At 35.2% G+C, this 14,756-nt stretch overlaps 1 protein-coding gene across 2 annotated transcripts; it reads left to right on the top strand.

The window, feature by feature from the left end:
- Positions 1-21: 21 nt before the first annotated feature.
- LOC129803519 (homogentisate 1,2-dioxygenase) lies at positions 22-8,468 on the top strand. 2 transcript variants are annotated; one of them, XM_055850133.1, is made up of 4 exons: positions 22-379; positions 6,718-7,575; positions 7,698-7,824; positions 7,888-8,468. In XM_055850133.1, the coding sequence occupies exons 1-4, from the start codon at positions 353-355 to the stop codon at positions 8,196-8,198; spliced, it is 1,323 nt and encodes a 440-aa protein (XP_055706108.1). In that variant the 5' UTR covers positions 22-352; the 3' UTR covers positions 8,199-8,468. The 2 variants fall into 2 exon arrangements, with proteins under 2 accessions (XP_055706108.1, XP_055706109.1); XM_055850134.1 differs by having other exon boundaries at positions 32-370.
- The last annotated feature ends 6,288 nt before the right edge of the window (positions 8,469-14,756 follow it).

Below are 14,756 nucleotides of genomic sequence, written 5' to 3'. Positions count from 1 at the left end.
GGTGTGTGATTTTCATCATAGAACGCAGAAAATATCATTGGTTTGTGGCTCCAAGTATCACAGCATACCTTCCTGATCGCCAGGTGATCGACGTGCAACGATGATCGTGGCTTGGAGACAAACTTGTTCTGGAGCAACAACAAGGTTTGTTTTTCTCGTCTCGTGGCATTATTAGTTAAATCTCTGATTAAATATTCAAAAGATTCAGAAGCAAAACCAGGGAATTTCGTCGAAAAGGCAGCAGTTTTGTCGCACAAGTGAACAAGAACAGATCTCCTCCTGGGAAATTCCTCTCAAATCTCTTGCTATTTGCCCCAAGTGAATAAGTGAAAAGTTTATCAGTTTGCAGAACATGGCATTGGATTATAAGGTGATGAAAGTGAGAGTTTTGTGAAATGCTGCTTGGAAAAATCTGTGATGATTGCCCCTGATCTTATCAGTGAACTAAAATAGTCATAAAATGAGATCTCAAGTGTCTCTCAATGTGAGACCAGTGTTAAAATGTTCCATAAAATGTGTTTTGCTCTTTATTTCATAAATCCTAGAAAACAAATTAAAAATTTTAAAGAAACTGGTTTTAATAGAGTGATATTAAAGATTATTCACAAGAGAGTAGCAATATAATGCAGACAATCTAAGATTTGCTTGATATCGAAATATCTTTGGAGAAAAATTATCTATTAAAAAAATAAGGCCAAAGGGGCAAATGTGTTCATTTTTAAGTTTTTAGAAATGAATGGATCATGGATCATGCAAGGATTTATATTTTTTGTTGTCTTTTTAAATATTCTAATTTTATATGATCAAATATTTACTGTTAAATCGGTTAAGCACCAAAAATAGAAATAGGCTGATCCTCGAGAATTTTCAGCCCGCAAAATTTAACGATAAGAGATAAAGATAGAGTTTCTGCAAAGAACATCTCTAGGAGAAAGTGCTGTCCCTTCGAACGTTCATGCCTTCGAATAATATGAATTTTCTATTATTTTTCCTAAGATACTTACAGATTTATCACACAATTATCAATAATTGATAAATAAGCTAACTAATATTTAATGGAAATGCATAAGTCTCTTAGAAAAACTAAAAGAAAATTCACATTATTTGAAGGCATGAATGTTCGAATTCGAAAGGAGAATACTTATACAGCCCCAATAATGTACTTTTATACAGCCCCAATAATGTACTTAAAAATTGTACTGGGACATGAATCCATTAATAAATAAAAATACTTTCCCTTATACATGGCTGATGCTTTATCACAAAATTTGAGCGACTAAGCTAAATATTCGCAAAGATCAGTGTGATTCTATTTTGGAGCTTTAGGATTTGCACGTTAGCATTGTCTTCGGATCTAAAATCTAAATAGTCTAGTAAAGACTCAGTTTTCTTTATTGTATCCTTTATGGCGCTGCGATCGCTTTTTCTGCAGGCACATTTTTTTACGCGCCCTTCCCTTAAACAATATTTCCAAATGCAAATTAAAGTACAGTAGACTCTCTCAAATTCGGGCATATGGGACCGAAATGTCAGCCGAATTAGACAGAAATTCGGGCGACAAAGTTTTTGAAATGCAACGATTTTTTATTCATGTATGTATATAGATATTGAGTTTACACACTCATATATATCGTAAATTGGATGAAAATCCCTCAATAATGCAAAATCACATCAAAACTAAGACAAACCATACCAAATTTGAGCATATTTGATTCATTTGATAATCATAATCAAACTTGAAAAATGACAACACACTTTTTTCAAATGCAACCGCTGCCCGAATTAAAAAGTAGCCCGATCTTAAAAGAGCCGAATTTGCGAGAGTCTACTGTAAGTTGCTTCGGCAAACAAAGTGTCAGTGGGCTGGCGTCCGCTGAAGAAAAAGGTCGTCTCTATGTCACTCCGTATGAGGATGTATCCGAAGACAATGACGTTAGTTAAGATAATAAAAAAAAATATTTAATTCAAACTTATGCCCAGCGCACAATAACTTTTGTTTTGTATACATGTTTTCAAAATGTTCTGTGAGAGAAAGCGAGATGACTAGATCTACATTTCATTCACTCTCATTGAAATGTCAAAAACATGTTTACAAAACAAAAGTTATTGTGCGCTGGTCATTAAGCGTATAAAAGTGCAATATTTTAACTATATTTTCTGAAATTTCCTTTTCAAAATTTTCAAAATTCAGCCATTGTGTCCTGATTTTTAAAGACGGTTTTTGAAAAAAAAACCTTTGCGGTAGACAAGATTACTCTAAGTAAATTCATTTGAAGACCAAAAAACAAATACATTCCTTTTAGCTGATAGGTTAAACACGAACTTGAATGGTGGATTATTTTTTCTTTAATCAGATTTTTTTATAAGACGACACTAGGGGAGACTGGGGCTAAACTTATCAAAACGCATATTTTTAATTCTTTCACGATCTCTAAGAAAACTGAAACGTTTTATAATGAGCATATTCTAATAGAAAATTGGGGAATCAGTGGCGCAATAGGCAAGACCGTTGACTCTTGGGCGGATCGATTCCCTGGCTCGATTCACTGTTGTGAGTTCGAGTCCCGCCCGGTGCAAAGATCTGAATGTTTAGAAAAAGACATTTTCACTGTGATATAACGTAATAAAAATGCACCGCCTCGCCCAACAACTCCGGGAGCATGGAAGAAGCATTCACCATACTACGGGAAGGCGCTCCTGGGCAGTCTACAATGGACTTCGCAGATTCTTCCAACACGAGATATGACATTGTAAAAATGATTACCTTGTAATAAATATCTCGATACGATTAATAATAGAAAATTTACTGCTCTACAAAATTGCAGAAGACTATTTTCCTCTATCTCGAAAGAATGTGATTTTTGAATCATTATCTAAAAGTCGATTTTGTGGAGATTCTCAAAATTGCTGGGGCAAATTTTATCAGTGTTCGGATAATTTGTGACGTTTTACTCTCGCAAACGTTAAAAATATCAAATAGACATATTTTTATAGGAAATTTATTCCTCTACAACTTTGTCGAAGATAATTTTACTTTATCTTAACGAGAAATGTGCTTAAATTGAGCTAATCAGTATTGATATTTTCTGTAAGCCAAATATTCCAAAAATAGGGTTCAAAATTTCATTATTTTTTTTTTTATTTTACACAATCCTTCCTCGAATCCCTTGAAACTTTGTAAGTTTAAGAAGGTTCATGAAGGCTATCTATAATAAAAATTTCAAGCCTCAGTCTCTTTTATCAGGCCCAAATCTATCGATAAACCGGATGACATTTCGCCCCATATTCCTGATTGAGAGAGAGTCTACAGTAAATTGTTTTTCACCGCGGTGTCACATATAAGATTAATAATTTTAATATTAGGGAAAGTCGGAGAGAGAGGTATATATTATGCAAAATTTCAAATGGAATGTTACGTGTGTTAGAAAGAGTACACTCTAGTGGAGTAATACGATGAGTAATCTAATCTCTATTACTGCGTTCGATTAATTGCTTTGGGTCAGTTTTCGAGCGAAGCGCGAGAGAGAGGCATGATAAAACACTTGCTGTCTTTTTTTGCCATTCTCGCAGTTCAGAAAATATTAATCTTAATATTAATGTGACATGGTCATCAATCTTTTTAACCCACGTTAACCACTTAACACTTTAAGTACAAGTGGGACACCGATGTTCCAAAAACAAAAACATTTTCTTTTTCGATTAGAACGTGATTTTGACTTCTAAATAAGGTAAAGTACCCCCTAGTCGGCCGGTTTCTCAACTCGGCCAGTTGAATTATTTAACCAATTTATTAACGTTTTATAGTGAACTTCTATGAAATTTTCACTGATTTACGTTATATATAATATAATACACCTTCTTATAAATTTAAATCGGTAAGACCATATTATAACAAATCTAAGTATAAAGTGAATAAATAGTCGCACTGGCCGAGTTGAGAAACCGGCCGACTACAGGGTACTTTACTGTAGTCCGATAAATTAGTTTTTATTTTTAGGACAACAGTAGTGGCTCATTCGTCCATAAAGGGATAAGGGTTAATCCACTTAAGGAAAATATTTTTAAAAAATCCCGGGAAATTTTAAAAGTTACCCATCATTCTTAACTCTGAAAATCGTAATTTTTCTTGTCTCATTTGTCATGTGATTTTGCATTTGCAGTATTAATCCTTTAAGGAAGAAAAGGTCAAAAATTGAGGATCAGAAAAAATCTTTTTTTCTAACTTTTTTAGAGCAAAATACAGCTTTAGAATGCCGTAGGAAAAATTTCATTTTTGGGTCATCGGTGACCCAATCGTCCTCAAAGGGTTAAGAGGTTTTCATGAAATTTGCCATAAAATATGAATATTTAAACTTAATATGTGTATGCAAAAGAACAAATAGGTGTGATTAGAAGGAATCACACCTAAAAATCCTTGCATTTCAAACAATTTGACGTCCGAATTTCTCTCTAATTCGGGTGACATTTCGGTTCCAAATGTCCGAATTTCAGAGAGACTCCTGTACTTACCTTCAAACATCCAATTATAATATAGGGGAAGTGCTTATAATTTTGGACAGTCTGCATATAAGCATCGATATCCTAAGTTTGAAGTGCCATATTTTCAATACTAATTGACTTTTCTTGTTACTCTCTTTTCAGAAGGATTGTTTAGAAACTTGGCAAGCTATTTATCATCTCATTTTTACTGAAATTAGTTTTAATACGTTTAAAAATGAATTGATATGTAGAGGTGAATTTGACTCTTATTTTGGACAACTTGGTTATTAATTTTTACAACTTGTCTGTAAATTTGGACAGATAATCCGCCTCAACAGGATGCCCATTGTTCTTCATTTTATGAACCAATCTTACCAAGTCCTCTTCCTGGTCATGTAAGGGAAACGTGGAATGTCACAAGAAGCCCAGAAACTTTCCATATCATTCATTAAAGTGAGTTGACTTCGGTACTCCAAGTACGTGCGGATTCGCTCATTTCCTGCCCTTTCCGGGAGCCTTTCAAGGCATTTCTCACTGCATCTCTTTCGTAGAGATGATGCTCCTTTATTTCTCCAGGCATTTGTCCAACCTAGTCATCACAAAAGCTAAAACTTCACGAAATTTCGTGAGAAAAACACCTGTCCAAAATAAGAATCATCACCTGACTGGTGAATGTCTTAAAAAATTTCCCATTTTTTACACGAAAAATATAATTCACAAGGCAAATCTCACTTCAGGTCAAATGTACAAATCATCAGTAACGTGAATCAACACAATATTCAATGAATATTCAATAATATCACTCAAAAACAGCGAACAAACTTTGTTAGTACTTCACCAAAACTAAATAAGACTGAAGTAAGCCACGAAGTTCTGTCATATTTCTCGTAAGCAATTGCTCACACTGAATTTTCAACAAAGCAATTTCAACTCAAATCATATTCAAATTTTAACGTATTTAGTGTTAAAATCTTCCAAAAAGAACAAATATTTAGATAGAATTCATTATTCATCAAATATTGGAATAAAAATCCATCATTTTAATCAATTTATTTTTAGTGTCCAATGTTATCCTCAAAGTGTCCAAAATAAGAAACTGGACAAAATTAGAAGCATTTCCCCTAGTTTAAATCTTAATGCTATGCACTTAAATTAAATTCGTATGACAAAAATTTATTTTAATGACTCTGGCACACCTTTTAGAAAAGGAGAATTTCATAAAGGCAAAATTCACTAAGTTTTAAAAGTTTTGCATATGGCTATCCTGCTCTTTCGGACTCTTCTTCTTCTTCTGAACATCACACCAAATTAAATTTAATCCAGTCTAATTTTGAGTGCGAAACTTTTGAGAAAGAAAGGAACGCGAATTTTGATTAAATGGTATTTTACCGATTTAAAAGGTGTGCCGGAGGCATGATGATCTAATTTGTTTTATAGCTGAGATTCTTTACAATCTCATTTATTGATTTATTTCAACATTTCGGATACAACACAATTTCATTCCATAATAATTTTGTTCGAAGTCAAGATTTTTTTTCGGAAACTGATTTTGAAAATGATTTAATGTTAATTTTATGCTTTATTTTTATATTGAAAGTTAAATAAAATTTGAACAAATAAAATTCGATATTTTAGTTCGAAAAGTATTTTTTGTTCGATATTGCATGAAAGTAACTTTCGTTCACATTTTTTACCCAAATAATTTTGTTCGAAATCAAGAATTATTCGTAATGCTTGATAAAATAGAGTTCGGCCATTTATTTCGAAGAATAATTTTTGGTAGAAAATAAGCGAATGAACAATTTTCTTAAGCGCCTTGACAGACTTGAGGATTAGACGAGACGGCTTAGCGTAATGCCCTAGACACACTTAGGACTGAAGCCGAGAGACGACTTAGTGGAAAATGACGGAAATGTAGTTTGACCATTATTTCTTATATAATTACACTAAGCCGTCTCTCGGATAATCCTCAGGTCTGTCAAGGCCCTAATTATATTCGAAATAACGGTTTAACTACATTTTTATCATTTTCCACTAAGCCGTCACTCGGCTTAAGTCCTAAGGGTGTCAAGGCCCTAATGTCCTAGACACACTTACGACTTAAGCCGAGAGACGACTTAGTGGAAAATTATGGAAATGTAGTTTAAACACTTTTTGTAATATAATTACGCTAAGCCGTCTCTCGGCTAATCCTCAGGTCTGTCAAGGCCCTTAGACTCCAATGATTATGTCTTTCAGTACTTAACGGGATTTGGATCCCATTTCGCAACTGAAGATCCTCGTTGTCCTGATACCTTGCCAGTTGGTCAGAATTCCCCGCAGAAATGTGCTCGGGGTCTCTATGCCGAACAACTCTCAGGATCAGCCTTTACAGCTCCTCGCACAGAAAATACCCGTTCCTGGCTCTACCGAATTCGTCCATCTGTCGTCCATACGCCATTCACCAGGTACAATGGAGCACCTCACTTTCACGACAACTGGTCCGAACAACCACCAGATCCTAACCAGATGCGCTGGAACCCCTTCGATGTACCTCTGACCGGTACTGTTGATTTTGTCGATGGATTTCACACAATTTGCGGAGCCGGAGACGCCCGAGGGCGTCACGGTGTTGCGGTTCATGTTTACTTGTGCAACGCTCCCATGGTGAATCGAGCGTTCTACAACAGCGACGGAGACTTTCTGATTGTGCCTCAACAAGGAAGTCTGGACATTGTAACGGAATTTGGGCGCATTCACGTGGAACCCAATGAAATCGTAGTGATTCAGCAGGGTATGCGTTTTTCAGTGTCCGTTACAGGACCCACCCGTGGTTACATCCTCGAAGTCTACGACAACCATTTTCGACTACCAGATCTAGGCCCTATTGGGGCAAACGGACTAGCTAACCCAAGGGATTTTAAAACACCCGTTGCCTGGTTTGAGGATCGCGAAGTGGATTCCTTCAAGATCATCTCAAAATTCCAGGGAGCTCTCTTTGTAGCAACACAGAAACATAGTCCATTCGATGTTGTGGCCTGGCATGGAAACTACGCTCCTTACAAATACAGTTTGGCCGATTTTATGGTCATAAATTCGGTCAGCTTTGATCATTGCGTAAGTAGTTCGAAATCTTACTATCGTTAAATTTTTCATTTTTCGAAAAACTGACAGTCCTTCGAAATGTCAAAATTTAAATTCAAACTAACGGAAAACAATCAACGTTCAAATTTTTGTAGGATCCTAGCATTTTCACCGTTCTTACGTGCCCCAGTTCAAAACCCGGAACAGCCATTGCAGACTTTGTTATCTTCCCTCCAAGATGGTCAGTTCAGGAACACACATTCAGGCCACCATACTATCACAGTAAGATTGTGAAATCTTTTTTCGTTCAACAACTAAATACTAAATAATCCTTCATGATTTCAGGAAACTGCATGAGTGAATTTATGGGATTGATTTTTGGATCTTATGAAGCAAAGGAAGGAGGCTTTCGTCCCGGAGGCGCTTCGCTACACTCCATGATGACCCCCCATGGTCCCGACAAAAATTGCTTCGAAGGAGCATCTAATGCTAAGCTTCAGCCACAAAGAGTAGCCGACGGCACCCAATCATTTATGTTTGAATCATCATTGAGCATGGCAGTGACCAAATGGGGAGCTGAAACTTGCCAGAAACTCGATGCAAAGTACTACGAGTGCTGGCAGGCGCTCGAGAAACATTTTAAAATCAGCGATTAGGTTTCACGTTGAAGAATCCTGCAGGATTCTTAACCAGAAATATATTTTATACAACACGGTGAAGGGATAATTTTAATATAAGAAAATTAAAGTACACTTATGAAGAAAAAGAGGTGACTTATTACTTTATTATAAGCATTTACTTTGAAATTTGAGGTTATATTGAACATAACCTTAAAAAAAATTATTGAAAAGTTGATGAAAATAAAATAAGAGCCATAATCTTCATTAATTTGTTAATTTGGTAAATAAAGAGAGAGATTTAAAATATTCACCGTCTTTTTTTTTAATTTTTATAAAAGATATGAGGTTATATTTAGTTACTCTAACCTACAATAATTAATGTAGAATATTTTCTCTCCGAAGAAGATCCGAAATTTTCTTTGAAAATAACTTTTACAAGGTTACTTTGAGCAATTGAAATACACAATTTTTTTAAGTGAGAGAAACTGAGAAAGATTCCAATTTTATATTCGGCTCAGAGACTATTCTTAGAATTAAATTAGGTACCTAACATAATCTTCACAATCCTAAACAAATTCTGAAAAGGAAGACATCAGAAAATTCCCATCCGGATTTAATTTATAGCAATAAGTTTAATTAATTCTGTTCTGTTATTTTACCAAAACAATATATCTAAAATGTCAGGTTAGATAATAAGAGTATGTACGTTGAGAAAATATCCACCACATAATTTGTGAAGAGTAAAGAAGTTGTTTCCGAAAAGGATTAAATAAGGAAGACGGCATTTATTTGTGTCATTAGATTAATTTAATCTTTTCCTCTCTAAGCTGTTTTGGATATTTTTATATTTTAGTATGTTTAGCATGTTTAGGTAGCATTTAGGGCTTTCGATACCAAGCTTTTGAACCCGTATAAACCCTCTGAAATATTTTGCGGTCTAAGATAAATATCTTTAAAAAAAAAGCTCTGACAGGTCTAAAATAGCTTGATTAAATTAAATAAATCAAAAAAAAAATTTTCGAAATTTCACTGTCGAATTTTGAAAACTAGTTTCTGCATTTTAATAACTATATCCTGAATGAGACGAAATCCATCCGAAGAAGGTTGGTGTCTAAGCTCACACGAAAGGCTATATGGTGAAGATAAAGCTAGATAGACAGATAAAGCTAGACTCAAAGGCCTTCTACCCAAAAAATGGATGGTGCGGTGATTGTCTTGGATAACACAATATAAGCCTATCACTTGAAAAATTATTGGTGCCTATTCGCCTATCATAACGACTTGTCCGAAAAAAATATGTTACAATCGGAAACATACTACAACATTTTTCGAAGAATATGTGTAATCAGCGATTAACTGACTTCGCCATAAAACAAAATACTTTAAATGAAAAAGGAGTTTATAAAACATGTTTTTTATTTAAAAAAATACTAGTCTAATGTAAATAAATCAAATTCTTTAAGAAATTTCAATTTTTTCGGATAGCAATGGGCACACCAAGAGATTTTTTTCGGATGAGTCGCTGTAAGCAGCGACAGTAAGCTAAGATAACAACTTTTTTCGGATCATTCGCTGTAATCAGCGAGTAAACCGTGGTTTCGGGTTGGATAGATGTTGAACTTTATAATAAAAGAAAGTGACAACATTTAATAATTTGGTACAGCTCAAAAAAAACTAACTAAGAGGGATTTCTGTTTAGAAAAGACCTTAGAATATTTTTAAAAAAATCTTGCATTCTCAGTGAATTACATTCCTTATAAAAATAAATTTTAATTTAACGTTATACTTCAGTCGATATGAAATACGCGGTTATGGTTTGAAACTAAAAAGTCATTTGAAGAATAACGAAGGAACAAAAGTTTGGTTCCGGTAGGGAATAAAGGGTATAAAAGACTTCATCACGGTTGGTTGTTCACGGTAGGAATTCACAGTCATTTTGAACATATTAATAAATCACATCAAAATCTGCCTAAAAACATAATTGAGTGTACAATTGAATTTCTGGCAAAAAAATATTACCAATTCAAAACTGGTTAAAAACCTATGCCTTGAGCTTTGACATTGAGATAACATTAAAGGCCTCTACACATTGGGATGAATTTTTGTCAAAAATTACATTTTTGAAGGAAATTGCCTGCAGTCCTGTAGGGAGAAATGTCAAAATTGCTTCCAATGTGTAGAGGTGAGGCCTTAACACACTAAATTTCAGAAAAGTTAGAAACACTAAGTTTGATATTGAAAGATCGGTAGGGAGAAGTGGGATACCTTTGAATTGGGACACATTTAGCGGGTTTTTTCCTACTTATAGATGGAATTGGACTATACTATGATAAAATTTAGCTCCACAAACCAATTCAAAAACTAATTTGCCTTATAAGGTCCAATTTCAAAAGTGTCCCAATTCAAAGGTACCCCATATCCCTCTAAGCCTTTTGGGCTAACCAAGACACCAGCCATTTTTCGGGTGATAGGTTTTCGGGTGAGCCGACACACCAACTTTTTTCGGACGAATTTCAGACCACTTTAGGACAGATTTTTAATAATTTTAATGGCTCCGTTCAGTAATAAGCTTTCAAAGAGACAAATTCACTCCAAAACTAAGCCAAACCTCTTCGAAAGTCTACCGGAAGCCTAAAGTGAAAGTTCATATACCCGCCGCTTCAGCGCTGATTGTTCTGCCTTTTCGAATTTCGTTATTTTTGACACTTCAATCGTCATGTCACAACCACAAGGAGTGTGCGAACTTTTGCTGCAAAAAGTTAATTTTTCCGTAGTTTTGTAGAATTTCAGGATGGCAGAACGTTTGAATTGTAATACTATTAAGATAAATATCCATTTCATGAACTTTCTCACTTTTTTGTAACTCGTCGGTTTAAACGTTCGCACTTCCAACGGGTTTTTAGGTAATTTCTCTCTGATAGCTGAAGTTAGCCGAAATCCACCAGAAAAAAGGTTAGTGTTTTGGCTCACCCGAAATGCTATAAACCGACAAATGATTTGTGACTTGGCTAGCCCAAAAAAAAGCACACGACGAAAAATGGTGGGTGTCTTGGCTAATGAATAGGCTTATCTATTATTTTTTTCATGCAAATGAAACCCAATCGCAAAGAAACTAAATTTAACGATAAGTGTATTTTTTTGATTCAATCTCTTTTTCACTTTAGAAATCAATTTATCTGTGATCACAGCGACACCCGAAAAATTTCGGTCGTTGATCTCAACGACTCACTCGAAAACAATCATTTCCAATAAAAAAATATTCCAATGCATTTTTTAAACCCTTTAAGGACGATTGGAACACGGGTGTCCCATGAAGAAAATAATTTTTCCTGACTACCCCAAGTTATTTTTTTTACGTTTGTACGTAATTGCCAAGTAGAAGGTTGAAGGAATCTAGGATATTTTTTGCAAGTCTCCAGCTATTTGCTATATAGTAAAAATTTAAACTTAAAAATGACGAATTTTTAAATTTTGATATTGAAAAATGTTTTTAGTTATTTTTTATACTTCCTATTTTTTTTAAGCAAAACCGTTTTGGAAAAAGAAACTACAATACTCATACATAATATTTTTCATTAGACTAAAAATTATTATTCATTAGTATTGTCAGAAAATTGATTTAAATTTTTGGGCTATTTTTGTCCCTATCGTCCATAGAGGTAAAAATGCACCGGATCAGACTCTTTTGGATTTCCCAAAGTCAGATGGAACACGTTTCATAGATTTTGATTATCGGTTAAATTTTTATAGTTGATTTTCGGTCCGTGAAATGTGTGTCGTCGTTAAAGGGCTAACCTACTGAAGAACATTCTCTTTTGCACTCTCACTTACAAATTTCGTATAAAAAGAGGTGCAGTGAAAGAAAGAGACGTATAAAGAAAGAGAGAGATAAGAATAGTTGTAATGACTGCCAATCAACTATTTTCTTCTATTACACCTACAGTAGACTCTCTCTCAAATGGGCATTTGGGGCAAAATGTCATCCAGTTTATCGATAGATTTGGGCGTCAAAGCCTTTGTAAATTCCACAAAAAGCGCTCAATTATAAAGAATCACGATAAAATAGGAAGAACTACAGCGAATTTGAGCGAATTAGCTTCATAATTAAACGTGAAAATTGTCAACAAAATTTATCAACCGATTGAGCGAGAGCCTATTGTATTACATCAGGAAAATTAGTGAAATCAAAATTCGTATCTCTTTCTTTCTCAAACATTTTGCGTATGTGTCAATCTTTCCTACTCAAATTTAAATTTAATTTGGTTTATTGATGATCAAAAGAAGAAGAAGAGTCCGAAAGAATGAGTTAGACATTATGCAAAGTGTTTGAAATAGAAAAGAACATGAATTTCGATTTCATGAAATTAAATCGAAATTCACATCATGCAATAAAAAATCATAATTGGGGATGATTTTTGACCGCAATATTAGGTGAGATTCTTAACAATCTCACCTACTATAATCCTAACAAAATTTCATGTCGTCCGATCGACCTCAAACTTGGCCAAAATGTGTTTCAGCACTTCCTGATCACGAATATATATGTGGCTATTTTACGTTCCCGGCCGGCCGGCTGGCCGGCCGGCCGGCCGGCCGGCCGGCCGCTCTTTGGAGCTTAATAGCTCCTAAACTAAAAAAGATATCGACTTGCGGTTTTCGGCAAAGGTTATATATCGGGTGAAAATTGCAACTTGGTGCATAGACCCCCCACCCCCCACCCCTCCTTCCGCCATTTTGAAGACCCCCCTTTTTTTGTTTTCTCAATAGCTCCGCCCCTATGGCATCGAGCGGGCTCAAATTTTAGTACGTTATAGCTGGGCCTTAGAGCTTTCCATCAATACCAAACTTAAGGTCCCCCGCCCCCCCTGACCCGAGCTATAAGGGTCCAAAAAAAATTTCTTAAAATGGCCATAACTCCGGTCCTAATTGTCAGAATTTAAAAAGTGAGGGCTTTTTGGAAAGCTCTCGTGAAATGCCACTTCCCCTTCTAACATCGCAAGTTCATAAAACCACCGCTAGGGGCGCTATTATTAAAAAGAAAATTTTTAAATATTAAAAGTTAAATAACTCAAAAATTCCATTGTGCATCCGGCTGAAATTTTAGTATGTTGTAGCCGTTGATTATACCTATCAAACAAAAAAAACCTTAAGTCGATCTATAACCCCTGACCCGAGCTATAAGGGGTCAAAGTTCGAACATTGACCGGCCTCTATCTCCGGTTCTAATTAACATAGCGACCTAAATTTTACCTTTTTGGTTTCGCTTCGATGAGCACTTTCAGATGGAAGTTCAAAAAGTCACCACAGGTGGCGCTGTGATAGCGTCAAAATTCATCGAAATTCAAAGTCACTTTTCTCAAAAACGGCATTGTGCAAGTTAATGAAATTTTAGTATGTTGTAGTCCAGTCTAGGACGTTTCCAAAATGGTGCGTATGCGCGCTGTGGTTTCAATAGAACCGGAGATATGAGGGGTCAAAGTTCACGAAATTCAAAAAATCATATCTCCGGTTCTATGTGACCGATTTTGATGAATGAGAGCTCAAACGAAAGATCTCACCAAATGCTACAACTTTCTAGAATATTTGAACTTCGTGGGACCAACACCAGGGGCGCCACAGTCGAAAAACCAATTTCAATATCACATAACCTCAATTATCTCGATTGTCGCTGAACCGATTTTGATGATTACTTCAACATAATTGTAGAGCACATTTGTCTCTACATTTCGTCCATACATCATTTTCCACTCAGACTACGCTATCACTCCGATTTTGCCGTTTAAGTGTGAAAAAATTGATTTTTCCAATAATAACGCTTTGAAATCACTCAGATGCCAATTTGACTGCCTCTACTCCACCAAGACACTTAAAATAGGGGTTTAAATGGAAAGTCCCGCAAAATACAACAATTCTTTGATATAGTTGAAGTTTAACAAATGACTACTTGGGGCACTCTGGATGAAAAAACGAGTTAAGAAACATAAAACCTCGCTTATCTTGGCTTCTGAGTAATCGATGAGTTCAAGTTCTACGGCAAAATTATAGAGAACATTCTGGTCTACATTTCACCCATATACCACTTTTGTGCCAGTTTATCCCAATCCTTGATATTTTGGTTTAAATACAAAATTTGTATAATTTCACAAATTTGATTCAAGATAACTGAATGGCGTCTCCCAACTTCAGCTCCAAATCGAATTTGCATGCACTCCGAGTTAGCTCACGTTAAGAATCTCACCTACATAAGCCGGTTAGGATTATCTGTCCCTTTTGCTTTATTCAGGCTCAAGCCGGGAATTCGTAATCATGTCAATGACCTTGAAATGACCTTTATAATGGAGTTTCAATGTTAAACGTCAAACACCTGTAAGGGGCATAATTTTCAACATATTGGAAGCAGCTTTGGATTTATTGGAAAGGTATTTACTAAATTCATGACAAATTTTGATTGCCCTACAACTTTTTAAAGAATGCAAAGTTCTTCTAGTTGCCGTTAGAGGCGCCTCTGTGATTTATTTTGCAATCTACGAAGAGGAAGAGCCACACTGACGACTTTTAATTTCAAGGATGCATGTCATGATGCAAGAAAAAATG

The sequence above is a fragment of the Phlebotomus papatasi genome, chromosome 2 (assembly GCF_024763615.1).
Source record: "Phlebotomus papatasi isolate M1 chromosome 2, Ppap_2.1, whole genome shotgun sequence".
NCBI classification, from domain to species: domain Eukaryota; kingdom Metazoa; phylum Arthropoda; class Insecta; order Diptera; family Psychodidae; genus Phlebotomus; species Phlebotomus papatasi.
This window is presented reverse-complemented; position numbering and strand designations above follow the sequence as displayed.

Bases quoted from the DNA above. Each gene is read 5' to 3' on its own strand.
- LOC129803519 (XM_055850133.1), top strand. From the start codon at position 353: ATGGCATTGGATTATAAGGTGATGAAA. The intron at 7,576-7,697 runs GTAAGTAGTTCG...AAATTTTTGTAG, and splicing joins CGGTCAGCTTTGATCATTGC to GATCCTAGCATTTTCACCGT. The intron at 7,825-7,887 runs GTAAGATTGTGA...TCATGATTTCAG, and splicing joins CAGGCCACCATACTATCACA to GAAACTGCATGAGTGAATTT.